At 44.0% G+C, this 17,572-nt stretch overlaps 1 protein-coding gene across 1 annotated transcript; it reads right to left on the bottom strand.

Annotated features, from left to right (window-relative positions):
• Positions 1-652: 652 nt before the first annotated feature.
• On the bottom strand, positions 653-10,283 carry LOC119646680 (farnesol dehydrogenase-like). Its single transcript, XM_038047235.1, has 3 exons — positions 9,717-10,283; positions 776-910; positions 653-709 (listed from the first exon to the last, which is right to left on the bottom strand). Exons 1-3 carry the CDS (start codon positions 10,281-10,283, stop codon positions 653-655), a joined length of 759 nt encoding a protein of 252 aa, XP_037903163.1.
• Positions 10,284-17,572: the final 7,289 nt, after the last annotated feature.

Consider the following 17,572-nt stretch of genomic DNA (forward strand, 5'->3'; position numbering starts at 1 on the left):
CGATCCAGCGTGTCCCATTTTGTGGCATCATATGAAGGTACATGCAAAATTGCAGCCACTGTTACTCGAAAGTTCGAAGCCTTCGTCGACACTCGTCTGCGTCCTATCAACTGGATTTTCAGACCTGGCACAACTTTGTTTAAAGAGCTTCCAGAAAATGTGGGCCAGATATCTGTGAATGCGTTGGTCAGAAATTGGAATTGGGAGTGGGTAGGTTATATATTGGGAAAGGGCGAGAACTCGATTACTAGCTATACTATGCAATGGAATGACTGACGAGAGTGTAGCCCTAGCCTTACATGACGTAAAACACTGGAACAGTAGCCTGGACTTCTTGCATGGAGTTAGGGCACATTTTAGTAAGTCAACAACGGTGGCGCGAATGCATGGTTCCCGCGATTCGTTCCATTTAGGGGTCAACAGCAATTACATAATCGGTACTTCTTTTCTTCGGTCATCGTCTGTGTTCCTCTTCTGCTCTTGCGAAGCCCTTCCTCATGACTTGTGATAAAAAAAAAACTACAGAATATTAGAACACTTTTAACTATTTATTATTTATTCCGGAAAATTTATTTTCAAAAAAAAAAAAACAAATTCCATAAGTTTATAATTGGAATATGTTTGGCTTTTTGTTTTGTGGTGAAATTTAAAATTAATTTTTCTGTTTCGGCATCAGCGATGCTACTGGCTCAATCGTCAATTCATAAATCTGAAATTTTCGAGAAAAATTACGTTTTTTGGCTTTGTTATCTATCATTGGGATATTTGTACTCACTTGAACATTGGGTGGAGTAGCAATCGCGTACAGTATAGCGTTTGAAATGTCTGCCGGACTCAAATAGGGAATTCCAAAGCTTTCTAATAGGCCCCCGGGAACGAGCTCCGTATCAACAGCACCAGGACTAATACTCTGAAATTATTTAATGACAAATTTGATTGTTAATATCATGGTTAGTCAAAAAATGACAGACTCCATTTAATCGTATAGTAGGAACTTACTCCCAAAGTAATTAGGCAGGATATTTTGATATTCTGTGAAATGGTCACAGATGGAGAAAGTCAGATATCACTAGTGGAACTGAAACTTTGTAAATCCTCATCATTTTGTAGGGCCAAAGCGTAACTGTCAAATGCGTTATTTGCTTATGCATAACTAAGGACAATTAAATTATCCTAAAAGCAAAGACTGTGTAAAAATAAATTCCGGGCACAGTCAGCTTTGTATAACTTCCCTCATGAAAGCATTTGTGGTGATATGCAACTCGGGAAAGGCTACCCATCACCTTAAACGAACCAATTAGATTTAGGTCCTCTTTTGTTACTCTCACTTACAGGATAATACCAGAATAATTTAAAATGATCAGTTCAATAAAATACGATTAGTCCAGGGTTATGCAGTACAGGATAGACTGACGCGGAATATAGCTTCCTGAGGCCAAGCTATCTCCCTTTGAGGGTGAGCTGCCTCTCCTCTAGGGCGATGTGTGGCTTTTCAGGGGCCAAGCCTCTCGTCTACCAAGATCATTATTGAATGGTGATTGCCATACCCTGTACAAGGTGACCCTACTATTAACAAAACGCTACGAATCTAGACTGAGGAGTCGAAAAACACCTCTCCCAATCCAGGGTGTCATACGAACCGTGCCCATTGGATAGTTTGCAGTCGGCGGTAACTGACTGTATTCGAACGGAGCCTCACTGATACCTGGTGGCCTCAGTGAGTAAGTTAGACCTTCTCGTGCAACCGGGAGCTATGACGCGGCGGACCTCTTATCCCCCATACTCGTGGGAATCAAATGAGTACCTGTATTAAAATAAAAAAAACTACAGTCAATACAGTGGGACCCTATACCGCACACAAACTGGTTAACCAGACGGAGGAACATGTTTGAAATACTGAGAGCCAGGTGATTACACCCAAGAAGGGAGAAGTTGGGACGTCAAGCAGTGGGTCCAAGGTCAACATTGGTATACTGCGTGGACAACAACCAGCAAACACACGCTCAAAAAGTAGGGACTAGCAGAAGCACGTCTGAGATAAATATATCAGACGTCAGGAAGGCGCTAAATGGTACTTGCGCTACCTGATGGAAGGCCTGAAACCAAATGATGCCCTTAAGAAGGCTCAGGATAGACCTAAGCCATCGTTATCGGAGCTAAGGAAGTAGGGAGCAGCGAAGATTAGCCCGCATGAAGGGAATGCTCCCAAAAAATCCAAACCTGAACCCAAGGGGGAGAAAACCCAGGCGGTCAGGGGTGAAGGCAGGAATCAGGAAGCCCGCCATTAGCTATGCTAGTGCGGCTAAGGGCATTCGACTGGCCATACTGCCAAAAATGTTTCCCGAGCAAATAATCACTCGTGAGGAGCAGGAAACCATCGAAGACTTTGTCGTCAGGCAAATGTTTAAGGGATGGACTGCGAAACTTGTGTTCATCGGTGTACACTTTCGACCAGGCCATATACTGGTGGACTGTGTGACGGAAGACACTGCAGAGTGGCTTAACACCATAGTTCCTAAATTGCCAGGCTGGGAAGCAGCAGAACTGTCAACATGTGCTCGGGATGATATATCAGGAGCACACCTGGTGGCTTGGTGACACCTGGTTTTTTGCCCAAAAGCCGCAACAATAGATATGGAAGTCTTCATTCGTAATCGCTCAAAATGAGGATCTCCATACGCGATTATGAAGAGTCTTCAGAACCAAGGTGGAGGGCAAGAGTAGACTCCTCACGACAGAGGTAGACGACCAATCCCTGTGGGCAATCAAACGTCGGAGTTGCCATGTCAACTATTGATTTGGCAATATACCTGTACATTTGCACAGGGAAAAGCCGAGGAAAGTCACCTCGGAGGAGACACCGGGTGAAAAGCATACCGAGGTCCCCAAGAAATCTCGAAAGCCATAGAGGCGGAAAGGACTGGATCAGCGAGGAAAGTAGAGCTGCTGCCCAGTGAAGAGCAGAAGTTAGGCGACCTAGACGTAGGATTTCCAGGGCTGAGGATGAACGGCGACGCGCATGAAAGCGCCATGTCATCTTAAACGTAATTTAAAATATATATGTCTTTCACAGTTCCTGACCGGGGGCCTTGTGGGTATCCAAGTCTCATTGAAAACCGAGAGGAGAACTTGAGAGGAAATCGTGGCACCGGGAAACTTCCCAGGAAACGACATTCGGGTTCCACTGGAACAAGTCGCTGAACTAGTGAAGTACTATGCGAAGAGACCGTTACTACTTCTCCTCGGCTGGGATGCCAACGCCTATCAGGGGAAGCAGCGACACCAATCGGAAAGGTGAGTACCTTTTTGAATTTATTTTTAACAATAAGTTAGAATATATAACTAAGCAGCACTAGACAGGAGGTGCTAGACATAACTCTAGGCAAACTCTAATGAAGGCTGGCTGGTCAGGAATGGTCGGTGTCTGATGAGCCCTCTGTGTCTGACCACAGAATAATCAGATTCGACATTGAGAGTAACTACGTAATAAAATAATGATAAGGACTCCTAGGAGAACGGATTGGGAATGGGGTCACCTTCAAGGGGGCGGTGACCTCAGGAACGAGCTGGAACTAGAAACAGTCGTGGAAAACCTAAATACAGTGTCCGCCTAAGACAGTTAAGTCATCAAGGGCTGCACCATGGTGGAACAGGAACCTGGCCAGAATGAGAACAGAGGCACGAAAACTCTTCAACCTGCAAAACAAACCCAGGACTGGCAGAGATACAAAAATAAATGACTGCGTATAGCAACGCAGAAGCGAGCAGGTTTTACAAGGCTGTAGCCAAAGACGGGGAAATATCCTCTGTCTGTTTGACGAAGGAAGATGGCACCTTTACCGAAAATAAGGAGGAGAGAGTACACCTATTACTCAGAACTCATTTCCTGGGGTCCTACCCCACGGCGGCAGCCGACAACATTCTGCCTGACATCCCAACAACGAATAAAAGGGAAGAAAGGAGAACTGGAAACTATCAAAAGAGGTATGCTCAGAAGCTAGGTTGGGTATGGTAAGGGAACTTTGAAATCACTGAAATCACCCTGAGTAGATGGCATTTTCCCAGTAGTAATTCAGAGAGGCTTAGGAATCATCTTAGGGATATAAACCAAGGGCATGGAGACTTGCAAAAGTGGTCTTTATTCCGAAAATGGGTGAAAAGGATCCTTTCCACCCTAAACCTTTCAGACCAATTTGCCTAACATCGTTCATCCTCAAAACGCTAGAGAAGGTCATACACAACTATATTATAACTAACGTTCTAAAGCGTAATCGCCTACATCAGTGTCAACACGCTTACCGGGCAGGATGGTCAATTGAAACTGCTCTGTATCAGCTGGCGGATGTACTACGGGGCACCATAGAAACAAAAGAAATAGCACTGGATGGCCAAAATGCTAGGGAATAGGCAAATAAAAGTACCGACAGGTACAAATTCTATTGCAATGAATACTACTCAAGGGTATGTGGAGTATGGTAGTGGACGAACGCCTGGATGTGCTAACAAATACTGGAATACAGGTCCAGGGTTACGTGGGCGACATTGTTTTAACCTGTAGGGGCAAATATGAGGATACCCTATGTGATAGAATCCAAACTGGACTAAGGGTTACTAGTGCATGGTGCAGGAAGGTAGGATCCTCAACAAGGAGATGTAAGCTTGATCACCTGAGAGTATAAGGTTACATGACATGGAGGTGAAACAGAGTCAAATATTTAAGAATTACGCTAGATATTCATGATGACCGGGAGTATCAGTGAGGCGGGGAGGTACCTAAACCGAAGGATGATTGATATTCTTTCTAGGCGGTATCTCAAATTGTTGATACAAAGGGATAACATGACAACAAGGTTTCACGTTGGTGTAATAAGGGGCTGTGACACACGACTTAAACCAGCAACTGATTACTTGGTACGCTGATCAGATGTGGTGATGCCTGTACCCGGGTGAAGAATAAAGTGCTGAGAGTTTACCGCAACTATACCATCCCTAATTAGACACCGATAGTTCAAATTCTGGATACACTAAAGCAGAAATTTTCTGTCGTATGCAGTCGGTTACGACGGTATGGCGAAAGTCACTACAAACGTGTTCAGAATACAACGTACGCCAGGAACCAGCGTAATTTTTTACATTACTCAACGAGTTCCATTGAGCGTACGGAGAATACATTTTTCGGTAACGGAACTAAAAGAGTTTTGGAGTGGAATTCAGTGGTTACCCGGATGTTACCGAAGAGCAGTTCGTAGAACTGAGGGGTCTTGGTCTGCAACGGGTGCAGAATTTCTGCTATAAAAAGTTTACCAGTGTACATGGTTGGTTGGTTCACAGCAAAAACCAATTAATAAGTCTACCTGAGGATTTTCCACCTTGCTTCACTAAGGGAATCACCTACTTTATCCCTAAAAAGGACCGGTTACTCCAGGCTATTCACACTGATCTGAAACTAATGAAGTTTCCGGCAGCAATCATACCACCTTGTCGGTACATTCATCTGAGGGCAGCAACACCTCAGAACCCATCCGCATATGGAGAGTGATTCCAGGAAATTCGTTGGGTCCTCTTTGATATGACACTGAACTAACTTCCAAGCTTCTGTATGATGCTAGATGGGGTGGTTTCACAATAAAGTACCCAAGAATTCTGCAAGGAACCCATGCCCGAGTTGGTGATGTGAAGGATGCTTTGCTGTCTGGATTCCTGCGACGTGTGAAACAGGTACTGAAATCGCATTTCACAGATAGAGATTGCCGTGGGGGGATGAACCTGCCTGGTGACATCGGAGGCAAGGACGTCGTTGACGTTGCAGCACAACATCATCCCCAAGTCGACTCACTACACGCTTGTTTTTTACATCAAAGAGTCCCTTGCATGCGACTGTTTGTAAGGCAGACTGTGGGCTGACTTCACTTAACTTGGACTGGTGAATGGAAGTCGAAGGCAATGCACGGAAAACACGGGAATTGTCTTTGACAGTCACTTGTCGATTTGCATGTGTCCAACGGATGACTGCGTGCTGGGAAGCTCTTTGCTGAGAGGGCATTATTATATTTATGGATGTCATTTAGGGCAGCGTGGTCGCCACTCGAGCGTATATAAAGGTCATAATGAAAGAGCGGGTGGAGGCCGATCAGTACAGAACGTGTGGCTGAGCATTAGAGACGTTGGACTATCCTAGTTCTGGCTGTACCGTTATGGTGCCAGTGCAAAAAACACGACCGCGATCACGCCACATACCAGACTACAAGCCTGACGTGCTGTAGGTTGACGGGAGGGTTCGCCCCGCGTATATTGCTGATGTTGCTATCCCCCATAATAGACGCAAAATGTAAACAAAGAGCCACTTGCTCGGGAAATCAGAGAAGTTCCCATAATATTGTCAACTGCAGGTACTGTACCTAAATCTCTTATGGGCCCCAAGAAATTCTAGGACTCTCACACAATCTGGTTCAAAGCATGCAAAAGTACACTATTCTACAAACGTGCTCGATGTTGCGACCGCCGCCACTACTATCAGAGCCCGTGTATCTTTTAAGTAGGTAGGATCGTCTAAGTCTAAATGCTAGACTTAGTATGCTAGTACTAGTATTAAATAAAATCGGGCTTCCGCCGAGATTGTGACAACTCGAAAAAAATTAAGGACATTGATGGTACCCTAACTAATTAGTTCTAGAAATGAATAATGTATTACCTATATACCTTTATTTGATCAGGCATCGGTGTGGGGGTTATTTTGAGAAGTAGACTTCATATCGGGGATCACCATGAAGTTTTTTCCAGAATTTTTTTTAGGGTGGCTATTTAATTCAAATGACCGAAGACCGTGATTGCTGTAGGAATTACAAGTAGAAGAATATGTAATCGGATCAGATCGTCTGAGCTAGCTCATGGCATGTACCAGGGATGACAGCCTCCACCCTTTGACCAGGGATTACGGTCTCCAAAGAATGGTCCCCACAGCCTGGCCCTAATTAGGATATGGCGACACATCGGAGTCAATTCACCACGTGCCTCCGATGTGCGGCTCCATCACAAAAGGCTAAAAGAGCAGGAATGTCTGAAAATTTCTCCCTTATCTCTGTAATAACAATTGGAATTGCAGGATGTGCCGAGTTTTTGCACATTCGCGCGTGTCTGGTATGAAAGTTCTCGCGATCGGATCTTGTTAGAGGAGGAAGGGGTCATCTTTGATTTTGCGCAGGCGGTGAGCCTTTGCCATCTAGAGTCCACGGCTGCCGAGTAGTGTGAATAGATTTCACAACCTCAGCCACCTGGTTGGCTCCTTCTCTCTCTATATTCCTTTGACTAGGGACTCTGGGACTGACCGCCTGACCGACATAGAGACAGACAGACGAACAAACAGCCAGACAGATAACGAATCAATTTTAGAAAGGTTTTGTTTTCCACAAAATCTGTTTGGCATAAAGGTGGCGTATCCCGTTTTGTTGTTCCGGCTGAATTGCGAAAGTACAAACAAACCCTTGGATTTTTATATCATCCCATCTAATCTGCTTGCTTGTTATATACCTTCTTCTACTAAGTGGCAAACCAAATTTTATATTTCTTCTTTATCTGTGTACTTTTTTAACTACCAAGAGGTAGGAACCAGCCCTTTCAGTTCGTCAGTCCTTCAACTGATTTATTAAGGGTGATGGTGATGACTTGAATACACTACGGCTGCTTCATGAAAGAAAAAGTTGCTGCGCTGAAATCAGGGAAGAGATGAACAATGATACGTTGGACCAATGGTTTAACACCACATAATTTCTTCTTCTTATGGAGTTGCACTGAGAGTGCTTTACAAAATCAATCTATCTTCCCAGGAGAAATACATCTCTCTACATTACCTTCGGGCCTTAGAGATCTTTTACCATAAAAATGGCACATTGGTTGTGAATTGAGGTAATATCTGCTTCTAAAAGAAACAAACAGCACATTTTGGAGTGTGGTGGGGATTGAAAACCACTCCATTTTTGTGTCGATGTTCACCAGAGAGGTGCCTCTTCGTTACTTCCCGTCATTGTTTTTATTGCCATTGTCACGCGGGATATCAAACGCTCATGGCCCTACACAATGCTCTATGCAGATAATCTTTTGTGTAAAATAAAACCTTATTAAACGGCTAAATCGATCCGAATGAAATTTGGTGAACATGTGGGAACTGTTCCACGTATACAGTGAGTGACATAAATTTACGTGCAGTTTAAAGAGGGGCTCCCTATACATGTAAAAGGGGGATTTAAAATTTGATTCACCAGATATAGTCGTGTGGGATATTAAATGAAAGGCCTCAATTAGTGCTTCCCGAATTTGATATTAGTTTTGACGTGAATTGTAAAGTGTGCGAGTAAGGAGTCAAAATGTACACACCTAAAGTGAGAATGGATTCATTTTCGGAAACTACCCAACCCAAAAATCCAAAAATCAGGAAGATGCGCTTAGATGAAATCTAGGCCTCAAAATATGTCCCACTCCAATATTTATCAAATAAACTTACTAATAATATATTACCAACTTTTAGAAATTCACTGAAAAACCTCTTTAAGTTCATCCAAGGAGTACTAAACTTTGCACGGGCATAGAGGATCGCGAATACGCATGCCAAGTTTCATAAAAATCCAACTATTAATGTCAAAGTTATACCAGTTCAAACTTATCAATTTCGTGCAAATTTGCCGCATCCTAAGCCATACCAATAAGATGTCATAATTACCGAGAATTATTGACATTCGAGTCGAATATTAAAATTTCATTGATGAAGAATCCAGTTCTTTACAGCCCTTTTTAAGGTTTTGTGTGCAACAAAATCGGCTGAATGTCTGTCTGTCCGTTTGTCCGTCTGTCTGTCTGTCTGTCACATCCGATTTACTCTGAAACGGCTCAATCCATTATCACGGTGAGAATGTGTGGTCTGTGTGTAAATCCATATCGATCGCGGATGTTATCAAAACGTGTGACGCCTCTAGTCCAACGCAATATTTTCGCCTCAATTACCGCAAGACGCTATTCATTGTCTTTTATGATCGACCAACAGTCAGAACTATAGAGAGCGACAAGACGGACGACATTGCGGTAAATTCTAGATTTGAGACGTTCGCTGATACGTTGATCAGAAAGAATACCACTTGTGGAATGCCACTTCATCCAGGTTGCGTTAATGCGTGAAGCAACTTCATTACGCAGTTCTCCACTCGCTTAGTTCTGAGCAGGTCACTGCTTTCCAAATCTGAAATGATCGGCTCATGTAGTACGGTGCATGATGACCAAACTGGTTTGGCCGCTACCAGCAACTACTACTTGAAATTGCTCTACTTGTCATCTGAATAAACTGGCACTTCACATAGGGCGTCCCGTGCGATCCCATCTTGACTCCACTTAAATCATGCTTACGGCCAGGGAAGATCGAAGCCAATTCAAATAAGCCGAACCCTTTACCGACTGAAACCAAATTTAAGGGAAGGGAAAGAAGGATGGAATTCATTCAGTATCAATCATATCAATATCAAATTTGCGATAAGATTAGATAATCTTCGACGTGGATACGTTAAGACATTTACGATATAAACTAACGACTACTTAACTTCAACAACGTTAACGAAAGACACCGTGATCACAGTACACGCAGCACAACAAACACTTTCATTCAAAATATTCGACACCCTTGAAATCGTTCCGCCCAAGTGAATATAAAAAAGATAAATGCAAATGAAACTGACCGTGATTTTGACCTTTGTGCCAGCATGTGCGAATTCATGTCGATACGTTTGAGCCATAGCAGTAACAGCGTATTTGGATGGTTGGTAGATATTTCCTCCAGGAATTCGCTCAGTGGTGTGTCCAACGACGCTATTAACGATAATCACATGGCCATCGAAATTTCGCTTTTTCATGGAATTGAAGGCTTCACGAACGCAGAACACAACGGCCGTAACATTTGTATCTAGGGTCTTACGAATTATTTCCGTATTGCCGGGATCAATCAGGTTCTCCCCATAATGAAATGTTCCTGCGTTGTTAACGAGAATATCAGTTCCACCAAGAGTTTCATCCACCCACGCGAAAGCCTTCTTAACATCGTCCTCGTTGGTAACGTCACACTTAATTGGATGATATCGTGATTGCAGATCAGTGGGCAATGATTTTTTATTTTCCTGTAGTCTAGATTCCCGCCGTGCCAAAGCAACCACCACGAGTCCAGCCTTGACCAGGTCCTCCGCAACTGCAGCCCCAATACCGGAGCTGGCTCCAGTTACAACCGCTACTCGATTATGCCACCTTTCCATTGAGACTCGACGCACTGAACTAAGTAAACGCGAACGACGAAAACGTTAAATAAACTTTTTAGATTTTCGGTAGTAGGGGTATTTATATGATAAACAGCAAACAGCACAGGTTGAAAAAATATTATCTTTTCCCAGTGATGATTGATAAGCAGCGTATTTGGGCATTTCAGCTTTGCTTACATTTCACCACTTGCGGCATTTAGTTAGTAAGCAAAGATAGGATTTAGGTGCGTTATCTATGGCGATAGACTTGAATTTAATAGATTTTTTGTGTAAACCCGTCAGCAAGAATTAATAGTAATCATTATGACTTGCATTCCTTTAGAAACAGTTTCAATGCCAAATTCATGATTAATGCTTTCAAGTGTTTAGCAGTTTATTCCGAAAAAAATCAGCTGTATTGACCAGTGAACTCTAGTAAAAATGGCTCAAAAGATAGCCAAAAAGGGACAGAAAGAAAGTCATCGTAGTCTGAATGAGCAAATACAAATTAGTTGGAGGTTTAGTCATCACTGTTGACTCAAAAGGGTGAATGGAACGTTCCAGACATTGACAGTGAATTAACAAATTGTTTATCATCATAATCATCATCAACGGCGCAACAACCGGTATCCGGTCTAGGCCTGCCTTAATAAGGACTGCGCCGAGGTCCACCAATTCGATATCCCTAAAAGCTGTCTGGCGTCCTGACCTACGCCATCGCTCCATCTTAGGCAGGGTCTGCCTCGTCTTCTTTTTCTACCATAGATATTGCCCTTATAGACTTTCCGGGTGGGATCATCCTCATCCATACGGATTAAGTGACCCGTCCACCGTAACCTATTGAGCCGGATTTTATCCACCACCGGACGGTCATGGTATCGCTCATAGATTTCGTCATTGTGTAAGCTACGGAATCGTCCATCCTCATGTAGGGGACCAAAAATTCTTCGGAGGATTCTTCACTCGAACGCGACCAAGAGTTCGCAATTTTTCTTGCTAAGAACCCAAGTTTCTGAGGAATACATGAGGATTGGGAAGATCATAGTCTTGTACGGTAAGAGCTTTGACCCTATGGTGAGACGTTTCGAGCGGAACAGTCTTTGTAAGCTGAAATAGGCTTTGTTGGCTGACAACAACCTTGCGCGGATTTCCTCATCGTAGCTGTTATCGGTTCTGATTTTCGACCCTAGATAGGAGAAATTGTCAACGGTCTTAAAGTTGTATTCTCCTATCCTTATTCTTTTTTGTGCTTGACCAGTGCGGTTTGATGTTGTTGGTTGATTTGTCTTCGGTGCTGGCGTTGCCACCATATATTTTGTCTTGCCTTCATTGATATGCAGCCCAAAATCCCGCGCCGCCTACTCGATCTGGATGAAGGCAGTTTGTACGTCTCGGGTGGTTCTTCCCAAGATGTCAATATCGTCAGCATTGGCCAGTAGTTGAGTGGACTTAAAGAGGATCGTACCTCTTGTATTTACATCAGCATCACGGATCACTTTCTCGAGAGCCAGGTTAAAGAGGACGCATGATAGGGCATCCCCTTATCGTTGACCGTTGTTGATGTCGAATGGAAAACTTGTTTGCACTGATGAAGGGAACAAGTGGTTCTCGAAATATCGGTATTTGCAAGAATAAATACCCACACGAACGAAAAAGAAACAACAAGTTTTTATTATTTCATTTAATTAATCGTTGGAAACACCGCATAATATCACTCTGAGATAATACCTCGTTGCCAATCGTCAGGCATTGATTCGTTGTCCCATACCTTGATCACAAGTTGATGAACCACTTGGTGTAACTGGTCGCCTCCATATTTAACCAATTCGGCTGTAATTTCATCGGCCCCTGGCGACTTATGGTTTTTAAGCCGACGAATTGCACGGACTGTTTCTACTAAACTTGGTGGTGGCAGTATTTGTCCATCGTCTTCACTTGGCGGGTCCTCCAACTCGCCGATGTTCTGGTTGTTCAGTAGCTCATCAAAGAACTCAACCCATCGGTCCAATATGCCCATTCTGTCGGAAATCAGATTTCCCTCTTTGTCTCGGTAGGATGTGCATCGAGGTGTATAAGGCTTCATCCTGCTGATTTGTTGGTAAAACTTGCGCGCCTGGTGCGGTTGCTCCCTGTACTTTTCTAGTTCACAGACTTACTGGTTCTCCCAGGCTTCCTTTTTTCATCTGTGAACGTTCTTCAGGTGATTGTGAAGATCATTTGTTGATGCTTCATTTCCAGGTCCTCTGTTGACTGCAGTTATTGCGGCATCTGTTTCCCTCTTATAGGTGTCGCGGATGGTTGTGTTGTGGATGGCTTCAGTGTTCACTCTCACCTGATTGTCAGAGCGGATTCTAGGTGGTATTGTTATTCGAGCTCGAAGCACCATGCCAACGAGATAGTGATCCGAGTCTATATTGGCCCCCCTATATGTTCTGACATTCATCAAGGCTGAGAGGTGGAGGCATTCGATCAACACATGGTCAATTTGGTTGAAAGTGGTCCCCTCTGGAGAGGCCCACGTATGTTTGAGGACCGCTTTCCGCGCAAACCAGGTACTTCCAACAACCATTTCGTGTGACCCTGCTAATTGAATAATCCGCAGTCCGTTATCATTTGTTTTTTCGTGTAAGCTATGGGAGCGAGCGTATCGCCTGAATACGGGCTCCGTCCCTACTTGGCTGTTAAAATCCTGAAGTATGATTTTAATATCATATCTGGGACAGGCTTCGAGGGTTCATTCTACTGCCTCGTAGAAGGTATCCTTCTGCGACTCTGCAGTCTCCTCTGTAGCGGCGTGAACGTTTATGAGGCTTATATTTCTAAACTTGCCTCGCAAGCGCAGAGTGCACAGCCGTTCGCTTTTGTTTTCAAAGCCGATAACAGCAGGTTTCATTTTTTGGCTGACTAAGAAACCTACTCCGAGCACATGGTTTACTGGATGACCGCTATAATATATGTTGTAGCGGCTCTTCTCCAGGAAACCGGTCCCTGTCCATCGCATCTCTTGTAACGCTGTTATATCGCCCTATATTGGGACAGGGTATCGGCTAGCTGCTCATCAGCTTTATCTCTGTACAGGGAGCGCACGTTCCATGAGAAAATGCGCAAATCGTTAATCCCTTGTCGTTGCCGGGTTCGTCGTTGTAAAGTCCATCCAACCCCCAACCTGGAGGACCAGTTGGTACAGTTTGTCCCGTTTTTAGGCGCGGGAGACTCGCCTTCATCCTTCTCCGTCTGCAGCTTTTCGTTACGAAAGAGCTCCTAGCGGTCACCACGTGGAGGTGGAGATAGTGTTTGGTAGTAGAGCTGTTGGTGTTGGTTCAGCAGGCATTTCCCAGATTTTATGCTCCATCGTGGGTACCAATCCACGTTTTGCCCGGGGACCTATACTACCCTTTGACCACAATCCAGTTTCATTCCTCAATCAGACGGTAAGGGTCTTATTCGACATCGCAGCAAAAGTTCGGCGAGCATCCCCTGGAACGACATACCTATTGCACAAGGAACTGTTCACCGTTTTATTGCTCACGGCTCAAGTTTTATTAAGAAAAGTTTATATGGATGATTGGATGGGCAACCTTAACGGTCATGCATCTGCAAAGGAAATCTAGAAGGAATTAGTCGCCCTCCGGAAAGACGATGGTTTTAAAATTCCGAAAATGAGCTCCAATCAAAACAACCTGCTACAGGAAATTAGCCCAATGATTTGCAAGTATGCCTTAATGATGGCGTTGAATATTAGTGGATACTCAATCGTACATATATTATATATAAGGATATGCATTTCCGCTTTAAATCATGGGATAAAGCGGACATACATATATATATAAATAGTAAAACAAAACTTTATGAAAATCGGTTTACTGTCTGTTTATCCCTCTGTCTCTCATCTGCCAATATGTTAATTCGCATCATTCTGTGCTAACAAGATATTTCAGGGCTGGCCTCCTGTAGACCGCACTCAATTGACGAGCGTTAGCTGAGATCTTCAATGCCTTTTCGCAAACTAGGGTTTAAAAGAGCAAGATCGAGCTTACCATTCTGGCAACAATCAATCTAGAAATATTTAGGAGCCCTCGCACGTTCGGCGTTATCCTTGCTAGAACGATATTTGCGGTGGATGCTTGGTCGCAAAAATACTGCTCAGTTGAGCAGGCTTGGAAATGATGATACATATAATTCCCAATTTAAATACCGGCATAATTTCTTTTACGGTGCTTGGTGATGAGAACCGCTTCGCATTAGTGTAACTCAGCCTCTTCCCCACATAGTTGCCAATTATGTTTCACAGCAGTGGGTGAAATACGGAGCTCTGTAGGACGCTTGCGGAGACAACGTATTCCTGGGTTTGTTATCTATGTCATATATATATATCTCCGTTCTTGTAGCTATCACCAATAGCAGCGAGATATGCGGGAATTTCAATCTTTGCCAGGCATTTCCGTATTAGGTTCTATTTGGCCGAATCGAATGCATTTCTCAGGTTCAGGGTCTTGGTGGAGGAACAACCGCTGGATGATTTTCAACAACAGGGTAGGGCGTATGATTGATCTGAAATGAATGTTCTCTAAACCGTCCCATCACGATTCTATAGGCGCTATCCCCCGGGTTTACGTTTGTCTCTCAGCAGAGCTCTTTATAGCAATCCTCCTTGCTTCGCTCGAACGCCAGCATGAGGCCTTTGCGTGTCCCTTTCGTGCTGTTTTCGATCGATCGGTCTTCTGAATGATCCTGCCTACCGCCCTCTAAGCCATTCATTTGGCTCGTGGAGGCTGATCGAATGGTGGCCACTTCGCTTTCTTCCAGAGAATGTTCTAGGCATGCATGCGCCACGCGTTTTTGCGATGCAATAGGTCGGATAAGAAGACGCCTGGTTTATTAGATTGGTCTAACCACATCTCTATGCTCTGCTCATTCAAAGCTCTTACATACCCAACTGAAATTTTTTCGGTTTCAGAGTTGATGATTTTGTAGAGGATTGCCTGGTGATCGTGGGTGATGCACCAGGACATACTACGTCCGTTCCGAAAGCTGTTTACATCGCCCATGTTGGCCGGAACTACATCCAACTGCGTAAAAGCCTTTCATAGACTAGGCCCATGTGCTTTTTTGCTACCCCACTCAAGTGCCTAAGCGTTGAGTTCACCGGCAATTACCTTTGCAGTTCGTCCCCGAGATTGGCAAGTATTTCCTCGAATTCAGACTGTGTCAGACTTGATGGGGCGAAGTAGCTGTGAACATATTAAGCATTCATTTTCGCCCACAGAAACCCAATGGCTGCCTGATTTATAGTACAATGTCTGGCTTGTCGCCCGCAAATTCATATCGCCGCTCCAGTCAAATCTGTAGCCCATACGTCATCGTGACTCTTTCTATAAGGTTCACATATAATGGCAATTTCCTTCTCAGATTCGTAGGTGATTTGTTCAAGCAAATGCTAAGCGACCCTGTAATGATAGGGTTTGTTTCAACAAACTTAATTCGTTCATTGTAGTCAACGCTTCTGTGAATTGCGGTCATCAATATGGCGGCTACCTCGTCCCTCGTTTCCTTCATATAAAATACATTTGAGATCCCAATTGCATACCCTGGCAATATGGCCTTTCTTCGCATACCTTCAGCATCGATCGGATTGATTAATGCCACTTTTATAGCCCTTACCATATTCTTTATCGCTTGGTGCAAATTGTGCTTATCCTTGATAAACTCGAACAGCCCATAATTTTTTTCCCAAGCTGGGTGAAGAGATTACTTGCAGATGAGGGCTTCGTTCACTATGAGCCCGACGGGATGGTTCCTTCTATGCGCTCCTTCAATTTTAACTTATTATATATATTCTTTCTCTCATGGTGTTTGGCAGTGGATGAGATCTCAGAGCTGTTGAGCTCCTCCTGAATGGGTCCTTCTGTTGGTCGTAGAGTATTTCTTGCTGTCGCCTTCCTTGAACAAACAACCGCTTTTGTTCATCCCACTGTTTTTATAGTCCAGCGATCTACTTTTAACTAATATTTCTTTGTTTTGATTACTGTTGTTCTAGGTAAGATAGTACTACGTTTGAACACTTCTTTCTCCCACTATAAAACACCTGTAGTATTAGATGCCACAGTGGCCAAGACGTCCACCATCGAGACCATGGCCATCACTTGGTGCCAGGTCCGGACTATACGGTGGTTGCGGTAGGATATCCCATTCGAGCTCCCGTAGCTTCTGGCGGGTCATCAAAGATGTGTGAGGTCGAACATTGTCCTGGTGGAACACAACACCATTTCTATTGAACAATTCTGGCCGCTTCTGGGCAATCGCCTGCTTCAAACGGTCGAGGTGCACACAGTAGAGGACCGAATTGAGGGTCTGGCCATAGTTGAGCAGCTCATAGTGGATTATTCCCTTCCAATCCCACAAATCACAAAGCAAAGCCTTCCTGGCCGCCAATCCAGGCTTGGCGATGGTTTGGGCCGTCTCGCCGTGCTTCGACCACGATCCTTTCTCGCTTGAGGTTGTCGTACTTGATCCACTTTTCATCACCAGACACCATTCGCTTGAAAAATGGGTCGAATTCATTCCGTTTCAGCAGTGCATCGCAGGCGTTGATTCGGTCCAAGAGATTTTTTTGCGTCAACTCGCGTGGCATCCAAACATCCAGCTTTTTTTGGAATCCAATCTCCTGCAAATGGTTCCAAACGATTTAATAGTCTATACCTAGTTCCTGGCTAATCGAGCGAATGCTCACATGCCGGTCTACTTGGATGATTTCGACGATTTTATCGGTTTCTACGATGATTGGTCTATCAGTACGGGGTGTATCTTCGACATCCACTACACCAGAACGAAATCGATCAAACCAACGCTGTGCTGTGCGAATCGTTACAGTATCGGGCCCATTAACTTCACAAATTTTTTCGGCCGACTTCGTTGAATTTTTACCTCCCAGGTAGTAAAAACGTAAAATATGACGAATTTCTTCCTTGGTCCATCTTTAACGCGCTATAACTTGAGACTGAAATGTACAATCACAACACTGTCGAAGAGACACTTGTAGCCCAGATTGTCGTCTTCAAATCCCCGATGCGATAAGTACAACACAAGATATGTTTAAATGTAGCCATCTATTGACAAAATACAACATTTCTTTCTTCCCGACCCAATATTTTGTCTTGCCTTCATTGATGTGCAGCCCAAACTTCCGCGTCGCATGCTCAATCTGGATGATGAAGGCAGTTTGTACGTCTCGGGTCGTTCTTCCCATGATGTCGATATCGTCACCATAGGTCAGTAGTTGGGTGGACTTAAAGAGGATCGTATACGTC

The sequence above is a fragment of the Hermetia illucens genome, chromosome 1 (assembly GCF_905115235.1).
Source record: "Hermetia illucens chromosome 1, iHerIll2.2.curated.20191125, whole genome shotgun sequence".
Classification (NCBI taxonomy): domain Eukaryota; kingdom Metazoa; phylum Arthropoda; class Insecta; order Diptera; family Stratiomyidae; genus Hermetia; species Hermetia illucens.